This window comes from Ovis canadensis, chromosome 7 (assembly GCF_042477335.2).
Source record: "Ovis canadensis isolate MfBH-ARS-UI-01 breed Bighorn chromosome 7, ARS-UI_OviCan_v2, whole genome shotgun sequence".
NCBI lineage: Eukaryota > Metazoa > Chordata > Mammalia > Artiodactyla > Bovidae > Ovis > Ovis canadensis.
Genome location: NC_091251.1, coordinates 89320805 through 89342439, shown reverse-complemented (window position 1 = coordinate 89342439; position 21635 = coordinate 89320805). Strand labels below are relative to the sequence as shown.

Here is a 21635-nt window from a genome sequence, read left to right as displayed (position 1 = left end):
TAATTATGCCTCAATAAAGTCAGACCAAAAAAAAAAAAAGAGTACACAGTGACTGAGCAGAGAAATAGGATACAATTGTCCTAGAGACAATGGCTTAGAGATAAGAGCATAAGAGGTAAGGAATAGCACGGCAAGTTTAGGGGAAAGCAAGTTCTGATGAGAAGGAACTGAAAAAGTAGGAAGAAATCAGATTACAAAGGGCCTTATATGACATATCAAGGAGTTCTGAATTTAATCTGGAGTTGTGCGGACTACTACTGAAGAACTATATGCAGGAATGTTAGTTAATATCAAACTCGCCATTTGAACAGATTACTTTGGATCAAATTGGAAAATGGATGGGAAGATGCTAATTGGGGAAGTGAAGGCTGTTACAGTAATCCGGAAAGATAAGACTTAAATTAAAACTAGGGAAGTGGGAATGGCAAATAAAGGGTAGATTCAAGAGGATATAGAGGGGAAGGTCGGTGAGTTGGTGTGGAGTTCGTCTCCGCACGCGTGACCGCGCTGGGATGGATTTCTCCTCGTCTTCCTCCGCGGCCGGTTTGGGCTTGGTAGACCCGCAGCTGCAGCATTTCATTGAGGTGGAAACTCAGAAGCAGCGCTTCCAGCAGCTGGTGCACCGGATGACGGAACTTTGTTGGGAAAAGTGCATGGATAAGCCTGGGCCAAAGTTGGACAGTCGGGCTGAGGTCTGTTTTGTGAACTGCGTTGAGCGCTTCATTGACACATGCCAATTCATCTTGAATCGACTGGAAAAGACGCAGAAATCCAAGCCAGTCTTCTCAGAAAGCCTTTCTGATTGACCTCAGCATTACCTCTTTGGAAAAGGAAGGTAGTTCAAGAGATGAAGAGCAGTTGATGGGATAGTTGAAGAAAAGGCTATGGGGGAGTTGGCCCCCACCTTTGTCACTCTTGGGACATCCTGTCATCTGAGAATGAACAAAGACCAATTTTTGATGTGGGGGATTTGAGGGTCAGATGTATTTGGGGTTGTGTTTTTTTAATGCTAACCTTGTGAAACAATTGACAGATGAATGAAAAACTCTACTAGATGCATATTACTGTTGTGGGATGATGCTTTTCTTGTAGTCCCATTAACTGCTTCCTATAATTTTAATAGTGGAATTGCTCTATAATTTGATACTGGGACCAGATAGGTAATAATCTGTTATTTGTGTGGATTCATTTCAGATTTTGGGGGAGTTCAGTATACATCTTTGTGTCTTTCAGAAATGGCAGCAGTAGGAGAAGAGTAATTTGGTACTCAACTGTAGGCCTCCTTATCTAGTGTTTAATTATCAGTGCTGGAAAAAATATATTTCAACTTTCTAGATTCTCTGCCTCCCTTATACCATGATTCACTTAAATATCTATATGACACATGATCTCGAGCTAGTACAGGTTGCCTGAGAGTCTAGAGGCCTTTAGTTAAAGGAATCTAGCCAGTGAACATAATTTTCATACTAAACTGCCACAAGGAAGAAGTTAACTTACCCTGTGTATCAGGGTTCAAAAAGATTTAACGATGTGCCTCAATGAAAAAAATTAAGATTTGGGCCAGTCAGAAACTAACAGCAGTATCAGGTTGAGGTGCATGCCTAATGTAAATCAGTGTAGTTTCCATTTACTGCGTCTTTTAATGACTGAAATAAAAGCTACAAGATTCAAAAAAAAAAAAAAAAAAGAGGATATAGAGGAAATGTGTATTGTAGCGGTAAAGAAAATAAGTTTATCTTCTTCTTGGATAGACATTTCTCCAAAGAAGACATACAGATGGCTAACAAACACATGAAAAGATGCTCAACATCACTCATTATCAGAGAAACACAAATCAAAACCACAATGAGGTACCATTTCACACCAGTCAGAATGGCTGTGATCCAAAAGTCTACAAGCAATAAATGCTGGAGAGGGTGTGGAGAAAAAGGAACCCTCTTACACTGTTGGTGGGAATGCAAACTAGTACAGCCACTATGGAGAACAGTGTGGAGAGTCCTTAAAAAACTGGAAATACAACTGCCTTATGACCCAGCAATCCCACTGCTGGGCATATACACCGAGGAAACCAGAACTGAAAGAGACACGTGTACCCCAATGTTCATCGCAGCACTGTTTATAATAGCCAGGACATGGAAGCAACCTAGATGTCCGTCAGCAGATGAACAGATAAGAAAGCTGTGGTACATATACACAATGGAGTATTACTCAGCCGTTAAAAAGAATACATTTGAATCAGTTCTAATGAGGTGGATGAAACTGGAGCCTATTATACAGAGTGAAGTAAGCCAGAAAGAAAAACACCAATACAGTATACTAACACATATATATGGAATTTAGAAAGATGGTAATGATAACCCTGTATGTGAGACAGCAAAAGAGACACAATGTATAGAACAGACTTTTGGACACTGTGGGAGAGGGAGAGGGTGGGATGATATGGGAGAATGGCATTGAAACATGTATGATATCATGTAAGAAATGAATCGCCAGTCTAGGTTCAATGCAGGATACAGGATGCTTGGGGCTGGTGCACTGGGATGACCGAGAGGGATGGTATGGGCAGGGAGGTGGGAGGGGGGTTCAGGATTGAGAACTTATGTACACCCATGGCAGATTCATGTTGATGTATGGCAAAACCAATATAGTATTGCAAAGTAAAATAAAGTAAAATAAAAAAAAAGAAAATAAGTTTAGTAACAATGATGTTAAATTCAGTAGCAGCAGGTATACATCTATTGTATGAGTTTGGAACTCAGGCAAGGTCTGGGTAAAGATATAGATTTAGCAATCACTTAATAGGTGATGTTTGAAACAACTGGTATATGTGAGGTTATCTGAAATAATGTGTAAGATTTGAAAAGGGCCAGAGACAAGCTGAAAAGAAAGTTCATATTCAAGGAATTGACAAAGGAAGGCAAGCTTACGAAAAAACCAGTATAGGAAACAAGTGCCACATTGTTTATCTGTCTCTCTCCTGTACTACACAGTGAGAACGATAGGGTGGGGTTTTATTTTATTCATCTTTGCATACCTGGACTTAACACAGGGCCTGGTATTTAGCAGATTTTTAATAGATACTTGTTGAATAAATTATATTTCTATATATGGTATTGTTTTCTATACACCTAACTAAAGTGCCTAGGAGGATTAATTATAATGCTCTTTTGCATTAAAAACCAAGTGTGATCCAGCTCAAAGGTTGAATGCAAGCCTAACTATTATTTCTCATCATCATGGGTGGAAACACTTGACAAGAGTTAACCATGCATGAAGAGTTTGCTTACTTATGAGTGACAACTGATTTGATGAACAAATGAAGGAGAAACAAACATATGACAGGAAGAGAGAATCCATCTGACAGTATTTTTTTTCCCTAGAGGAGAAATAGAAACAGCCATTTCCAGTTCTGTTTTTTTCCTTAAAAGTCCTGGAATTTCTGTCTAAGTGTGACCTGGCATCACAGTGAGATTCTTTTAAGGACTGATGATAAGAGAAACTACCCTGATATTACAAGAGGCCAGGTATGGTTAACTTATTTTTATACAATGTAAAGCACGGTTAAATTTTTTCCAACTTAATTTTACTTTCATATTTTCTGAAGATGTCTTAGTACTGACTGACATAAAAATATCTAAGTATCTGCATATAATAACAGAAGGAAACCATTTCATTAAAATTGATTTCTGATATCATACAGTTAATTTCTAATGCTCCATTTTAGTTTTACTATCTTTATTTCCTTTAATAAGGAATAAAACAGAAACAAAAGAATGTCTAAGAGATGTAAGTTAAAGAAGTAGGACAGGTGTAAATTAAAGCAATTTTTGCCTAAGTAGGGCCAGAGACCAAAGAGCTAGCATTTGGCATTTAATATTTCACTAGGTTTAGGCCTTTTAACATAATTTTATCTACTATTACTTTCTATATTTTAATATTGGCAGAAGAGCATTATCATGTAGAAAGAGAAGAACGTTGAGCTTTTTTCTTTTTTCTCTTTTGGCTGTGCCACACAACTTGCAAGATCTTAGCTGCCTGACAGGCACTGAAGCTGGGTCACCTGAGTGAAAGTGCTGAGTACTAGCCACTGAACTGCCAGGGAATTCCCAAGAATGTTAAGTCTTGAGTCTCAATTCCATTCCTTTTCTGCTGTTTTTTCTTGTAGAAAAATTAGAGTGCTTGTATAGATGTTCTCTGAAATTTGACTATTTTACGATCTATGAATAAAGTCATTTATTTGTAAAATCAGTACTTCTGCATTGTTTTTATTTGCACAACAAAAACAATTTAGAAACTACATTTTATTCAGACTGCACCTGAACTGGATTTTTAGAAGGGGAAGTAGCTGGTTAAAAACTGGAAACACTGGGGAATACTACCTTTCCATTATCTTTCCACAAGCTGGTCTCAATGTGCTACTAAACTAAGAGCAGAAAATGAGAGGATAGATGAAGCAGAAAAACAGATCAGACTGGCTGCTCAGTGATCCACAGATAAATTAATTAATGTAATATTTACATTTAAAAACATGACTTTCACAAATGAAAATAATTACCAGACACATTAGTTATCTCTCACTTCTATCAGAAAGGACATAAGGCAGACCACAGTCAACTATTCTCCTCATTCAATGCTGACAGCCTTCTCTTGAGAATATTGATATTTTGATGAATAGGAGAAACACAGTTGAATTTTTCCTTTTTTTTTAATGTAAAGGAAGATTTATGAGTATTTTACTCTGTATACTGTTAGACTGATCTTCGAGTTGAGTAGAAATAAGAAGTGAAAAGAAAGATGGTAATAACTGTGATAAATGGTTAATAACATTTCTTTTTCAGGAAAATTGTGTATTAGTGTTAGAGTAATCTTGTTTGGAAAAGAATGAAAATAAAAGGCAATGGGCAAATATACAGTACCTCGGTAGTTGATGATTTCTGTCCCAAGCACCGGAGTCATCTCCAGGACTGTGATAAAGGCTTTGTCCATAGACGTTAGAGGAAAAGGAGACATACGGTGTCTTCTAGCCACCTTGGTGATATCGACAGCACTGTGACCTAAACAGGAAGATAAGTAACTAAGAATATGATGCTGAAACCTGATTAAAAAGTGGGAATGGCTTATAAACAACAGTAATTCTCAGTCTTCATTTCATCTGTCTAGAAATGAAGATTACAGGGGGAAAATTTTTCTACTGCTCCCCAAATATAGCCTGCTTTGGCAGAACATTAAATTGTTAATAATTTTATATCATGTAGCAAAAGCTGGTGAAGTTTAATGATGATACTGGCTAATTCTTTCTCAGTCAGTGCTTACTATGTGTCATGGCACTATTCTAATTAAGCTTCACAACAACCTAAAGGGAGGTATCATTATTATCCTTATTTACAGATGAAGAAAATGAGGTTTACATATCTTGGCCTAAATTGCAAAGACAGAAAACAAAGAACTAGGATTCAAACCTAGGTGACCATGCTTTAGAGTCCATGTCCTTAGTTAGTATACTGAACTTTTACTAGTCAATAAGCCAGTTAGTGAAAAGAAATATGCAAGCTTAAACTTATTTAGAATTTCATAGGAAATTCTCTTTCTTCTAAAAAAAGTCATAGAAAAATATTAGTTATGTACTCCCAGTGTAACCCTATCTAGTGTCACGGCATTCATATTACCCATATACTAAAACTTCCAATTTTATATCTTCAATCCCAACCTCTACCTTCACCTCTAGGTTTATATGTCATCCAAACAGTTGGTGGATAAGAGTATATATCTACAAATGTATAAATCGTTAAACATGCACTTGAGCATGCAACAGGCAACTCAAACCTAGCATGTTCAAAATCAAACTTTTGATTCCCCATCCTCCTAACCTACCTACATGATATCTTATTCTTTTGCAATTCCTATCTCAGTAAATAGAAACTCCATTCATTAAGTTATTAATCCAAAACCTTGGTGACATCATTGATTTTTCTATTATTATCAGAGCCATATCTAAACTACAATTAAAATGTCTCTAAACCCCATCATTACTCACCATCTCTATAATTACTACAATAGTTGGAACCATCATTTATTTCCTGGGAAACTGAAGAGGGTCCTAACTGGTCTCCCTGCTTCTATGCTTGTCCCATTATAATTTATTCTCCACAAAGCAGTTACAATAGTCCTTTTAACTGTAAGGTGAATTGTATTCATCTCTGCTCACAAACCTCCAATGACTTTCCAATTCACTCAGAGTAAAGTCTTTGCTATGGTCTACAAAGCCCAACATATAGTCTACACTGTTCTCCTATCATTTCACTGTTGTTCAATGTGCTATGGGCATACTGATTCCTCGCCTGAGAAAGCCAAATATGTTTCTCTTCAGGGTCTGCATACTCGCTGTTTCTTCTACTTGCACATTCTTTCCCAGATATTATGGTTTCATTCATCCCTCATTTCTTTCAGGTCTTTGCTAAAATATCACTTCATCAGAGCCCTTTGCTAGACATCCTATAAAGAATATTACCTACTATCATCACTCTTTATTCTCCTTACCTATTTTATTTTTCTTTGTGGAAAAAAACATATACACACATGTATGGATATCCATATCTATATACTTATATATTTATAATTTTCTAATGTAAGCTTCATGACAGCAGCAACTTTGTCTTTTTTAGTCAGTGTTGTTATCCTCAATACCTGGAACAGTATCTGGTACATACTAGACAATAGTTTTTGAATTAATGAATGTATCATTTAATGACAGAAAGGGACTTCTGAGAGTACAATGTCTTCATGTATAAGTATACCTGGCCTTTTCTTTGAAATCTTAAAAGTCTATAGCTCAAAGGGTTAACATAAAAGGAGTAACTGCAAAACTGTTGCTTGGCTATCCTAACTAATATCCACAATCCACTTCTTCTGCAGCTGCCTTTCACCTAAGACTGGCCATATAATATGTTTATAGCCACCTAAGTTCTTGCCAGCAAGATGTAAGAAGTAGTCCCTGGGGGCAGGCTTCCTACTACAAATAAAAAGATAAAGAGGTAAAACTTTAAGAGGAGAACATGACTAGCTACTGGGAGGTGCTATAGTCATTTTCAACTATGAGACTAGAAACCCATAGAGTAAGTATGAGAAATAAGGAAAGGAGAAGAGCCAGAATCCCTGATGACAGTGTTGAGCTACTGTACAAACCCTGGACTGCCTGCCTCCAGACTTTTGACATGTGGGACAAATAGGCTCCGATTTCTTAAGGGGGCAACAGAGGATGAGACAGTTGGATGGCATCACAGACTTAGTGGACTTGAGTTTGAGTAAATTCTGGGACATAGTGAAGGAGAGGGAAGGCTGGCATGCTGCAGTTCATGGGGTCACAAAGAGTCGGAAATGACTGAGCGACTGAACAACAATGACTGTATATATCCCTCAGAAGTCTGTAAGTTCCTGGTCATTGTAATTTATTTAATTTAGTCCTCCCGTCCTACCTCCAGAGGCTACTTCAGACATATTCATTGAACTCACAGGTACTGTCCCATACTTTTCATTCTAAGACAAATGACAATGTCATAAGTAGTCAAAGAAAAGACATACAATATACTTATTTTTCATCCATGGGCAATCATGAAATTACAAATTTTTTTAACTTTAAGGACCTTAGAGATTATTTAGTGCTAAATATGAAAAAAATTTCTACTTCAAGGTGAATACTTAGAGAAGGATTTTGTGTGATTAATAATTTATCTATAATTGAACTGTAAATTTATTCACAACTTTCACTGAAGTCCTATTTTGTCATTAAATATCATCAATACATATTGTCACAACCAGTATAATTGAAAAGCATGATAGATGCGTCTGCATTTTATTCAGATTTATAGATCTCAGATCTGGTCTTTTCTAAAATATTCTTTACTCTCTTTATGGTGAAAATTATGTATAGTCTTATAAAAGCTTTTTTTTTTAAAGTTTGGTTTCTGAGTGAAAAATTACATTTTTTAACTGTACAGAGGTTATTTGTTGAATGTGCTTTGTAATGGAATTTTTGTTATTAGAAACCAAGTTTGATTATCAGTGATGCACACATCCATTCAACAAATATTTACTGAGTATATTTTATGAGCCAGGCACAGTTATGTACTCAGTCTACACAGACTAAGATACAACCTGCAATGAAGAACGTTTCAGTTCAACAGAAAGGAAAAGTATTTAAGTAAATAAAAAATAAAGGCAGGAGGATATCAAACCACCTCATTGTTCTCTAGAGGTTGGTATTTTTTTTAAATTAAAAACTGCATACCAATTTCCATCAACCTGGAAAAATATTTCCTGTCTTTATAATAATTTTGTACTTGCTTTTATTTTTCAATGGCATGTACCATTTTCCACCTTATGGTGTAGACATTTAAGTATTTGCCCTGCTTATGTTAGCTTATCACAAACTCTTTGAAGGCAGAACCTGTATCTCATTAATCTGTGCATCTTTTGCCACTTTTAGAGTTATGCTTTCCTTAGTAGATATTGAATAAATACTTGAGGTATGAATGAATGGGGCTTCCCTAGTGGCTCAGTAAAGAATCTGCCTGCAGTGCACAAGACCCAGGTTCGATCCCTGGGTTGGGAAGATCCCCTGGAAAAGGGAATGATTACCCACTCCAGTATTCTTGCTTAGATAATTTCATGGACAGAGGAGCCTGGTGGGCTACAGTCCTTGGGGCTGCAAAGAATTGGACATGACTGAGCATCTAACACTTTTCATGAATGAATAACACATCCTCAAACAAAGTCTAAAGTTGGGAAGGGAGAAACAAAGTGTTGCTTCCTTTTCTGCCCTGTGCTTCTCTAAGACCTTCTGTATTTGTCAATTCTCTTTCACAAAGTGATTGTGTCACTAGATACATAATCCAAACTTTGACGCTAATGAGTTAACACTCACCCCTCACTAAACTGTGTGTCACCAGAGCAGACTTCTGGATAAAAAAACTGGAAAAAAAGTCTCAAAGGAGAAGTACTTTAATTCTCTGGCACATCAGCAAGTGTGTGCTTGTGTTTGCAGCAAGTGTTTACTGAGCAACTTCTATGTGCCAAGAGGCTTCTTCCCACTCAAGACCCACCCAAGATCGCACAGTGGAAATAATCAGCTACTTCACCAGTAAAGAAGGGTTAACTTGGTTGTATAAATATGAGAAAAGTAGTATTTGTGGCTTACTGTCTAGATACAAAAAATAAAATTAATGAAGTAAGTAATAGTTGTGCTTTCAAAAATTGAAGTGTGGTTAATTTACAATGTTTTGTTAGTTTCAAGTATACAGCAAAGAATATATATATGTGTGTGTGTGTGTGTGTGTATATATGTTCTTTTTAAGATTCTTTCCCATTATAGGTTATTATAAGATATTGAGTATAGCTCCCTGTGTTATACAGCAGATCCTTGTAAAAACTACCTATTTTATATATAGTAGTGTGTATGAACTGAGTGTGTATATGTTAGTCCCAAACTTCCAATTTAGTTCTGCCTCAACTATTCCTTTTGGTAACTATAAATTTGTTTTCCATGACTGTGAATCTATTTCTGTTTTGTAAATAAGTTCATTTGTATTAATATTTATACAAAGTTCATTTGTATCAGATTCCAGAAATAAGTGATATCATATGATATTTGTTTTTTCTGGATTACTTCACTTAGTATAATCATCTTTAGGTCAATCCATGTTGCTGCAAATGGGATTTCATTCTTTTTTTATGGCTGAGTAGTATTTGATTGCTATATATATACATACACATACACACACACACAACATCTTTATCCATTTCTCTGTAGATGGATATTTAGATTGCTTTCATGTCTTGGCTATTGTAAATAGTGCTGCAGTGAACATTGTGATGCATGTATCTTTTTGAATTAAGAGTTTTGTCCAGCTATATGCCCAGCAGTGAGAATGCAAGATCATATGGTAACTTTTATTTTTAGTTTTTAAAGTAACTTCCATACTGTTCTCCACAGCGGTTGCACCATTTACATTCCTATGAACAGTGTAGGGGGGTTCCTTTTTCACCCTCTCCAGCGTTATTTGTAAACTTTTTGATAATGGCCATTCTGACTGGTGTGAGGTGAGACCTCATCGTAGTTTTGATTTGAATTTCTCTAAATAGCTGCTCTTTTTGAGTAAATGGAATTACTAAATAACATTAACATACTTAGTTCTGTTGTATCCCTCTCCACATGCAGGAAGTCTATGTGTTAGATAAGATTCCATTTAGCAAAAAACTGTAGCTAAAATAAGTTTTAAAAAAAACTATCGATCTAGGTGATTCAGTATTCTGATTTTCAGATCGAAAGTGGACAAACCATGCTCAAGGGTCAGCCCCAGGGACACACACAGAGGAACTGGCAGCTGCAGGTACAGGCTGAGGAAGCACAGCACCACCAGTTAGCTCAGGGGCTCATATGAAGGCCTCTCATGGGCTGGCATGGGACAGCTCATTTATTAGAAGGCATACATTTCCAAAATAAAGCTGGTAAGCAAATACTTGTTTCTTTTTTTTTGGTTTCCATTAAAAAACATAATTTCAACTATTTTCTGATGTTGATATCAGTGATTTATAAGAAGCTTTAAATTGAAAGCTTCACAAAATTTAAGAATATTTATCTCTGACTTTTCTTATTTCACAAGTTATAACCGCAAAGCACTTCTACCTGTCCAGGACTATTGCAGAATTCAGTCAGACAGGAAAAAGGATCAAGAAATATTCTACTCCAAACCTTATCCCTCTTCTTGATTTTGAGCTCAGACAGAAATCTGATAGAAGAGAAAAAATTTGGGAAAAACAGTATGCACTTTTGTCTCTGTCTCTTACACCAGATGAGTTAATACAGCCTAGCAGGCAGTTTTCATTGAGTGGTCCATAAAATCCATTTACCTAGAAGTAGGAAATGAAGGAAAGAACATTTGTTAAAGAGTAAGAAGGTTATAACAAAAGAAAGTCTGGGTTTTGGACAGTGAGTGAGTTCAGTTCAGTTCAGTTGCTCAGTCGTGTCTGACTCTTTGCGACAGAGAAGGTATCCAAAATTTGGATAGAACTTTTCCTACAAAACAAAAGCTATTTCACAGCCATAAATATATTCTGATGGCTACCTTATAAATGAACACTAATAGTCACAAAGAAAATGTAAAGGTACTAGGCTCCATTCAATTTATGTAAACTATAAAATGAAACAAAACTAACAAATGTGAAAATGTGTCCTGAGAAGATTATACCATTCAAAGAAATATTTATTTAAGCTTATTCAAAGAAATATTTATTTAAACTTATAATAGTAAAATTTTCTGGTGATGTATGGTAATGAGGCACACTAGCTACTCTGACAAAAAATAAACTACGAGGTAGTTTAGGATATGGGATCCTTATATGGGAGTAGGGGTGGTGGTGGGGGAAGGAAGTCTAGACATCTTCCCTACTCGCAAATGTCCAAACTAAGCAAAGAGTAACAGGCTGAATTTTTATAACACCTACATTGATGGCATTCTTATATGAGGGGTTTAATTTTCTGAAGTAGATTTGTGGGATTAAAGCAATTCTAAATTAGCACAGATTGATGATCTAGAGGTTTCTCTAATAAGCTTAGGCTTCCATTAGTAAAATTTAACTTGTCTCATTTATATTTTTCTCATGTATAGGTTCAGAATTGGGGATGATTATATGTGAGTTCAGAATCTGCAGATAAAGTACTTAAAATATTACTGAGATTTTTCTATCTGGCATGCAGCATTTATAATCACTAAAAAGACAATATATGATGTTCACTCAGGATCGCCATCATCAGACATGTTTAAATACTAATGGCAATGTCTATGTTGTACAAGGCCTTTAAAGGGACAAAAAAGTAAAAACGGATTCCTTTCCACTGAGTAAACTAAGGTCTTTGTTATACAGCAGTAACATTTTTCTTATGGCATAGACATATTAAATGAAACTGTTTATACCAGTGGAATGACTTTTTCCCATTTCAAATGCATCCTTTTTAATCTGCCAATTCTTAATATACAATGTTTCACCTTGGCTTGAAGATCCATTTTTTAAATTAGAAGTAAGTGAAGAGAAGATGCTTTCAGGTGACAGAACAGAATATAATAGAAACAAGATGTTCATGCAAGTTCTTCTTGATTAAATTCAAAACCTCAAGAGGAAACTTTATTCTTCAGAACAATCAGTAAAAGAGTTTCCAAACTACCCAAAGTATAAATCATTATTCATTCCTTAGATACAGAAAATCTCAAGAGAGAGACCTGGTTTGCCCTATTAATATTACTGCCTCTGTTTCCCATGGTATCTGCAGCTTCAGTTTCTTGTATTTCTATTTCCTGGTTCTTTCTGAACACAAACAACCTAAGATAATGAATAACTTTCCTAGGAAGCTTAAACAGCAAAGATTATAGTAATTTTTTCAGGTTAAGTAACTAGGGCATTTGGTAATTCAAATAATGTGTGGCTCAGACATACAAAAAGCATTTAGTCTTTTACATAAATCTCAAATTAAGAGGAATCAGGTCCAAACCTCTAGGGAAACACTGGCAATGATAGTGTTTGCAGGCTCAGGTCTACAGGGAACTCTGTATATATGAAAATAAATTTCTTATATTGCTTTCAGTTTAATACTCTTTCTACCTGTTTATTCAAGATAATGAGCCTCAGAATATTGGGTTGACCAAAAGTTCATTCTTTTCTGACTGCTGTTATGAAAACCCAGTGGAACTTTTTAGCCAACCCAATATTTCTGATGAAACCTAAAAATTATGAGGGAAAGGACTGTGTTAATTTGTATAAGGAATATTAAAATAAAGTACCCCTGGAACTTATGGGACTCAAGATACAAAACAAGGCATTGTTGTCACAAAATGTTTACTCTAAAATTTTTATCAATGATTCACTATCATCGCCAGGATAAAATTCAAATTCTTTAGAATAGTATACAAAACCTTTCTTGCTTCCTTTTCAGTCATCACACATTACTCCATCCTTCAGACAATTAATAATATGGTATATATTGGAATACACTGCACTATTTCATATTTTCCTGCTCTTGTATGTTTTCTCTGCACAGAGTAAGTTTTCTCTCATCTTTTTGTTTTCGTGGGACATTATTCTTCTTTCACAACTTTCTTTGGTAAGCAAATATTCAAATAGTGATGAGAACAATATATCAAAGGATCTTAGAATCAATATGAAAAGGTTCCCATTAGTCAAACCTGGGACAACTTAAGCATCAAAATAAATTAGGATAGTAACAGATAATCTATTTAATAAAACAATCCATAAAAAATTAAAATTCATGAGTATATAATAGTATAAGGTAATGATTAAATAAAAGTCTTCATTACAGCAGAGTGACAACTGATAAATGAAGAGAAAGAATTAGAAAATCACCACTTGGCAACTATCATAGTAGTAATTGGCTCAATAGTAATAATTGGTTTGGGCTTCCTTGGTGGCCCAGATGGTAAAGAATTCGCCTCCAATATGGGAGACCTGGGTTCAATCCCTGGGTTAGGAAGATCCCCTGGAGGAGGGCATGGCAGCCCACTCTAGTGTTCTTGCCTGGAGAATCCCCATGGACAGAGCAGCCTGGCAGGCTATAGTCCATGGGGTTGCAAAGAATCAGACACAACTGAGCGACACAGCATAGTACGATAATTGGTTCATAGTAATAACTGGTGTAAAAATCATCAACGGATACTAAGACTAGACGACGAAAATCTCAACAAAAACAATATATTTATATAGTCTCAACATATTTCCCCACAAGATTCTTATTAATCACAATAGTGATTTTATAGTGGAGAAATCTGGCAGATATTACCTTAACCAAATGATCAAAGTTAAAATCACCAGTAATGACCTCATGAAATTCCTAAGGATGTACTAAGAAGGACATGAGGTCACATATGAAGTATTACTGTCAGAGATGCATAACCTGAATCAAACTATCAGGAAACATCAGAAAAGCCTAAATTTGAGGAACATGGTACAAAATAACTCTCCCACACTCTAAAAATGTCAAGGTCATGAAAGACAAAGAAAAACTGAGGAACTGTTCCAGACAGAATAGCCTAAAGACACATGATAGCTAAAAGTAATGCATGATTCTGGACTGGATCCCAGATCAGAAGAGGAGAATGTTTTTTCCCCCTTTGGATACAAAGAACATTATTAGAAAAACTGGCAAAGTGTAATTTGAATAAGGTTACATAATAGTATTATGGCAAGGTTCATTTCCTGATTTTGATAATTATACTGTGCTTAAGTAAGAATATTATTTTCTTTTTTAAAATTTTCTTCAGTTTTTAAAAAAAGGACATATACATTTGAAGCATTAAGGGGCATCATGTCTGCAATTTACTCATAAGCAGTTCAGGAAAATATGTATATTAATATGTAGAGAGAAATGGCAAAGTAAATGTGGCAAAATGGTTAATACTTGTGGGAAACTGGGTGAAAGAAACAGGAATTGTTTGTACTATTTCTTGCAGATTTTTTAAAGCTTGAAATTATTTTAAAATTTAAAAAATGAAAGAAGTTTTTGAATGGTCCGTCTTTTATGGAGCAATGCATGACCATTCCATTTTTTCCTGCACTGAGGCACTCTAAATACTTTATCTCAGAATTTCACTGCATACTGTATTCATTACATATCTTATAATAATTATATATTTTTATATACCTGTCTGCTTTCTTAATTAGATTATCAACTCTTTGAGAAAGGAAAAGATGTTTTAAGTCAAGGCCCAATGATACTGTGCATATGTGGTCACAGAGAAAATTTTGGTGAATGAGTTTCTAAATGTTTGATTTCAATCAGTCTAGAATATATAGATTGCCAAAGAAGATGGGCTGCAAAGATGTATACTACACACAATTTCAAACTCTATTCTGTTCATTAATTTAATGTTCTTCTTATGAGAATGACTTTTTTTAAAATTTTAAATTTATTTACTTTAACTGGAGGCTAATTACAATATTGTATTGGTTTTGCCATATATCAACATGAATCCACCACAGGTGCACATGTGTTCCCCATCCTAAACCCCCCTCCCAACTCCCACCCTGTACTATCCCTCTGGGTCATCCCAGTGACCAGCCCCAAGCATCCTGTATCATGCATCGAACTTAGACTGGAGATTTGTTTCTTACATGATATTATACATGTTTCAATGCCATTCTCCCAAATCCTCCCACCTTCTCCCTCTCCCACAGAGTCCAAAAGTCTGTTCTACACATCTGTGTCTCTTTTGCTGTCTCACATACAGGGTTATCGTTACCATCTTTCTAAATTCCATATATATGTGTTAGTATACTGTATTGGTGTTTTTCTTTCTGGCTTACTTCACTCTGTATAAAAGGCTCCAATTTCATCCACCTCATTAGAACTGATTCAAATGTATTCTTTTTAACGGCTGAGTAATACTCCACTGTGTATATGTACCACAGCTTTCTTATCCATTCATCTGCTGATGGACATCTAGGTTGATTCCATGTCCTGGCTATTATAAACAGTGCTGCGATGAACACTGGGGTACACGTGTCTCTTTCAGTTCTGGTTTCCTCGGTGTATATGCCCAGCAGTGGGATTGCTGGGTCATAAGGCAGTTGTATTTCCAGTTTTTTAAGGAATGTCCACACTGTTCTCCATAGTGGCTGTACTAGTTTGCATTCCCACCAACAGTGTAAGAGGGTTCCCTTTTCTCCACACCCTCTCCAGCATTTATTGCTTGTAGACTTTTGGATCACAGCCATTCTGACTAGTGTGAAATGGTACCTCACTGTGGTTTTGATTTGTGTTTCTCTGATAATGAGTGATGTTGAGCATCTTTTCATGTGTTTGTTAGCCATCTATATGGAGAATGACTCCTTTTTCAAAGACAGCTGTAAAGTAAACATTTGTTAGCAATGGAGTGAACACTGGGTTTTCCTCTCTTTTTGTTAAAAAGTAGTGAGTTATTGTGGTAGGGAAAAGAAAAAGAATAATAAAAATAATATGGTAATTGTCACTTTTAGCTAAGGTCAAGTAATCAGGGAAATGGGAAAAAAGCTAATGCATGTACTACCAAGCTAGAAGATAAAATGAGAACACTGTAAACAACACTGTAAGTAAATCCTTATCAGTTATTTCTGAGATCAAGAGGTTTACCTACAGAAAAACTACAAGGCCAAAAGGAGGAAAAGTAATTCACTTCCCATGATCAGGTATGAACTGTCTTAGCAACTGTCTTCCTTTGGCTTTTATTTTAAATTTGTCACATACAGGTAAGTTAAATATACAAAATTAAAAGTAAACTGGTTGAAGAGCTGCCATAACAGGGTAGAGATGGAAGTGAAGAAAACACAGTATTAGCAGACACAGTGATTAAAGAGAGTAGCTAACGTAACACTAGAAAAAGGATAAAATTATTTTGAAAGTGAAAGTGAAGTCGCTCAGTTGTGTCCGACTCTTTGCGATCCCATGGACTATAGCCCACCAGGCTCCTCCATCTATGGGATTCTCCAGGCAAGAATACTGGAGTGGGTTGCCATACAGAGCTTTAAATGTAGGAATCAAGTGTCAATATTCCTAACAAAGGAAGCAAAGTGTTTTGAGTTGAGGTGGCTTTAGATGATCAACAGGAGTTCTTCATGACTGTCTTTATAGGTCTGGATTACACAACAAAGTTTCTTAAGGACTGAGGGTTCTTAAGGAAGGCCTCAATTCAAGATCCCTGGTTCCTGGCCTTACTAGTGGCACTAATGCTTTATATACATTAAGAATTGTGAGTTCTGGTTATAGCCATTATGGCAGCTTTCAGCTTTAGACACAATTTCCCCCTTTTCTGCCCCCATCTTTCATCAGACCTTTTTATTTGCTTACACTATTGGTAATTACCTTTTGCTTTGCTGTTAATTCTGGTTCAGGAATGTAAACCTCAGAGCTTGATTCATATTTCCGATGGTTCATCCCTGTCTTGCTCTATGATTTCTGGTTTGGTGCACTTTGCATCTCTAAACACTAGCTTCCTTTGTGAGGTGGCTGGAAACCCCCTTTTAAACCTTGAGTAGTCAAAAAAGCTGGCCAAGAATTCTCTTATTTCCCAAAGAGCCTGTCAGGATAGTTTCAGATGTACACACACACACACACACACACACACACACACATATACAAATGAACAAACACAAAGTCAGCTAGTCAGCTTCCACTTGGAATGTTTTCATTGTGTCAGTGTATTGAAATGCAAAGTTAAAATTTTGTTTTCTTCAGTACTGAAATGCAAAGTTAGAATTTTGTTTTCTTTATTAGGTCCTTGTTTTAAACATTCCCTAGACAAAGGTAGAGAAAAAGTAATTTTTCCTTAGAAATCAAAAGCTATTAAATCTTTAAAAGTAGAATCTGACAAGTTCCTTTTAGAGTATTAACTAATTAGTCTCTATAATGGCCTGAGAAAAAGGACCAAGAGAAGTTAAAGTTATCTTTGCTATTACAGAAATTTTATCAGCTCATAAAAGTCTCATTTCTCTTAATCTTTCCTTTATGGTGCTGTTTCTCATATTATTAGGTATAAGCACAAAAGCTTCAACTTCCAGAATGCCTATCCTGTACGTTAATTTCAACGACAGACTAATCAAAAGTAAATTCTGGTTCATATCTTGTAAGAGGTTAACACTGTTAAACATGGTCTTTAGGCAAGTAGCAGATGCTAATTTGTATGGCTGAGGAAGGAAATCTTAGAATAGGTAATCAGAGAATGAAGAAAATGTGAAGACTGAGTCATGTGTCATTGGTGAAACAAATCTAGTTTTTACAGTATTTTGCACAATATGGAGATAGAAACTAAGCAGTTTACACTTATTGGGCACTTGATATGATCCAGGTCTTTCCATAGGCTTAAAAAGTATGGTTAATTCACCATTAATTCTGCTGATATGAATCCTGTAGATTTAAAAAGTATACATCATAATATGATTATAGCTTAGAAATAAAGTACAATCCAATGTATAGGCTGAAATAAAATAATTATATATGTTAGTAGTAGTTATCTTTAAGTAACAGGATGAGCGGGGCTTTGCTGGTGGCTCAGCGGTAAAGAATCCACCTGCGATGCAAAGACACAGGACAGGCGGGTTTGATCCTGGGTCAGGAAGATCCCTTGGAGGAGGGCATGGCAACCTACTCCAGTATTCTTGCCTGGAGAATCCCACGGACAGAGAAGCCTGGGGTTACAGTTCATTGGGTCGCAAACAGCCGAACTTGCCTGAAGCGACTGAGCTATGCATGCATGCACAATAGGATGAGGGTGGATTTTTCCCTACTTTTATTATTCAGATTCTTGACTGGTATGGCAACACTCAAAAAATTCAATAAATGCTATTTGTTTTGAAATAATTATTTTCTTAGTCAACTCTAGTCAATATCTTCCAAACTCAAGGTCCAAATTCTAGGGTTCTAGGAAAATTTCTCAATAGTATCTGATTTAATTGTGCTTTTAGCCATCAAAAACTTACTACTGTTCTAGGGACAAAGTTCGGAGAAGGAAATGGCAACCCACTCCAGTGTTCTTGGCCTGGAGAATCCCAGGGATGGGGGAGCCTGCTGGGCTGCGGTCTATCGGGTCGCACAGAGTCGGACACGACTGAAGCGACTTAGCAGCAATAGCAGCAGCAGGGACAAAGTTCAGACTGTCCAGAGTAATGTGCTCAGTCTTTCTTGGTCTGTTCTTTCTATTCAACTTCATCTCTTTGTTCTTACATATACCCTTATTCTGCTGCTGCTTATCTTCAGAGTCTTACAAGATAAAGTTATTTGCTAGTTGGACTGGAAAGAGAAGGACAGTTGAGTCAGATGTGTGACAGAATCATGGTGTGTACTAGAAATTATTAAGCAATGGCACCCCACTCCAGTACTTTTGCCTGGAAAATCCCATGGACGAAGGAGCCTGGTAGGCGGCAGTACAATGGGACACGAAGAGTTGGACATGACTGAGGACTTCACTTTCAGTTTTCGCTTTCATGCATTGGATGAATCTATGCATGATAGATTATATCAACATATGGTATTGTAATTCATATGTTGCCCAAGTTATAAATTTGGAGTCATTCTTGACTTCCTTACCTTCCACATCCAGTTTCTAATCCTGTCAATTGTGATTACTTAATATGTCAAAAATCTTGCTTTATTTTTCTATTACTGTTTTGTCAAGTTTCATTCAAGCTCTCATCAGATTCTTGGTTCTGCTCTCACCCTGACTCAATTCATTATCCACACAAGTAGTAGATATTATTTCAAAAGCTCCAAACTTGATCTTGCTATTTCCATGTTTAAATTCCTTCATCGGCCTTCACAATAACGTCCAAACCCATTAGCATGGCAATTAAGTTCATCTGCCAAAAGACTATGGGCAATTGAAGGTCATGACCTGGTAACTTCTTCAAGACTCTTTCCCATCATTAATTACCTTCTTCCTCCTCCTCCTCAGACTTTATCTCCTCCTCCATCTGCATGTCAAACTGCCTGGACAATAATAAGTTCTCCATAAATGTTAAATACCTGCATTATTATTATTTTTATAGAGTCATGACTTGAGATAAAAAGACCTAAATCCAGGAAGGGAGAGGGAACAGTTTGAACAAAGCAGCTGCGTTTGTTCCTCCTCATCACTCGCATTATTCCCTACTGTGCTCTGTGCCTCCAAGGGGCCAGTGTTCATGAAGAGGACCAAGGGTCTCTCTGTCCTTGAGGCTCCTGCTTGAGCTCAGCCAATAGAAGGTACTGGCAGGAGGCTGGTGAGCAGAAGAGTATGAAACTAAGGTATTTATTTCCTTGGCTTCCTGTTAGTGGAAGCTGAAACTAGAACAGCATCTAAAACCAGACTGTGGAGGCCTCTGAATGCTAGGCTTTGGAGTCTGAACTTTAACGTGTAAGGCAATGGAAAACTATTTACATAACTTTACCACGGAGGCCAATATTTTAAAGTTTCTAAGCATGGGGGTAGTGCCCATTAAGATTTCTTATAAAAAACAAATTCTGCCACAGAGAGGTTAAAAAGATTAGCTCAAAGTCATATGTCTTAACAGATCAAATTTCCAGATATTTAGTATGGTGTGCTTCCTCCTATATTACACTAGGGGAACTTTCTTTGGCTCAACTTTATTTACTAAAAATGAATTGAATACTCTCTCTATATAAGGCCCTTTATTAAACATTAGGGAGTGATATTAAGGTAAACAAGATGAGATTCCTATTTCCCACAGTCTCATGAACACACAAATCAGGCTGCGTTTTAAGGAAAAAGTAAAAAACAAACAAATAAAAACCAACCCTGTAAATACTTACGCTTTAATGTAAAAACAAAATACTATGTATGATAATACAGAAAAGGGACTAACTGATTCTGATGGAACAAACTGCAAAACCTCACAGAGGAAGTAACAACTGATTTGAGCTTTAAACAATAAGAAAAAAGGAGGAACATTCAAAACAGAATGAACAAAAAGAGAAAGAACTTGTAGAGAATGAGAAATTGCCTAATATGGTTAGGGACTGGATGGAAAGGATGAAATATTAAGGAATAAAAGTGTCAGTTCAGTTAAGGACAGATTTTGATGATGCTAAGTACTGCAGTAAATGGAGAACCATTCAAAACTTTTTACAGAGAAGTGATACATAAAACTGCAATACTTCCCTGATGGTAGATTGGAAGGAAGAGAGATTGTAGACAGGCAGAGCAATTAGTATGCTACCGAAATCCTAAAGGTAAGAGACAATGAAGGCCAAAACTAATGCAACAGAAACTGGAGAAAGGATATTTAAAAGGGCCACAACAAACAGTTCTAGGCATGACTGACTGTGCTTTGGGAAGAAGGTGAATACTGTGGTCAGATTTCAACTTTGGTTATTAGGGTAGGCAAGAATGTCATTAACTAACAGGGCAATATAGAAACAATTTGGATGGAAGGGTACTAAATTTTGGTTACTGAAGAGGGAAATGTGAGATGCCAGCAGGACATCAAGGAGTGTCTGGAGTTTGGGAGAGAAGGTAGGCCTATATTTAGGCATCAATAGTATACAGCTGGTCAATCCAATAATATACATTTTTTTTTTTCTTTTACACTCAACAATTTATAAAGGCTTCCCTGGTGGCTCAGAGGTTAAAGCATCTGCCTGCAATGTGGGAGACCAGGGTTCGATCCCTGGGTTGGGAAGACCTCTTGGAGAAGGAAATGGCAACCCACGCCAGTACTCTTGCCTGGAAAATTCCATGGACTGAGGAGCCTGGTAGGCTACAGTCCACGGGGTCACAAAGAATCAGACATGACTGAGCGACTTCACTTTCACTTTCAACACTTTATAAGTGCACAGTATAGTCTTGTTAACTGTATGCATATTGTTGTAAAATGGATGTCTAGAACATTTTCATCTTGTGTAACTGATATTCTGTGAGAATGGAATAATGAATTCCTCTCATATTTCCTCCTTCCTCCAGTCCCAGTACCTACCACAGTACTTTGTTTCTATTAGTTGATTACTGTAGATACCTCAGGTAAGTCTAATTATGCATATCTGCCTTTTTGTGAATGGCTTATTTCATTTAACACGATGACTCAAGGTTCATTCATGTTGTAGCATA

The 21635-nt window shown here is 36.4% G+C and overlaps 1 protein-coding gene and 1 pseudogene across 10 annotated transcripts in view; one reads left to right on the top strand and one right to left on the bottom strand.

The window, feature by feature from the left end:
• The window catches only part of GPHN (gephyrin), a 546412-nt gene that overhangs the window by 105439 nt on the left and 419338 nt on the right, over window positions 1–21635 (bottom strand). For all 10 annotated transcript variants that reach the window (XM_069596839.1, XM_069596846.1, XM_069596847.1 and 7 more), the window contains one exon: window positions 4917–5054. In XM_069596839.1, the coding sequence (XP_069452940.1) occupies window positions 4917–5054 (138 nt within the window). The remainder of the gene's footprint in view (window positions 1–4916; window positions 5055–21635) is intronic.
• LOC138931570 (mitochondrial import inner membrane translocase subunit Tim8 A pseudogene) lies at window positions 468–1681 on the top strand (annotated as a pseudogene).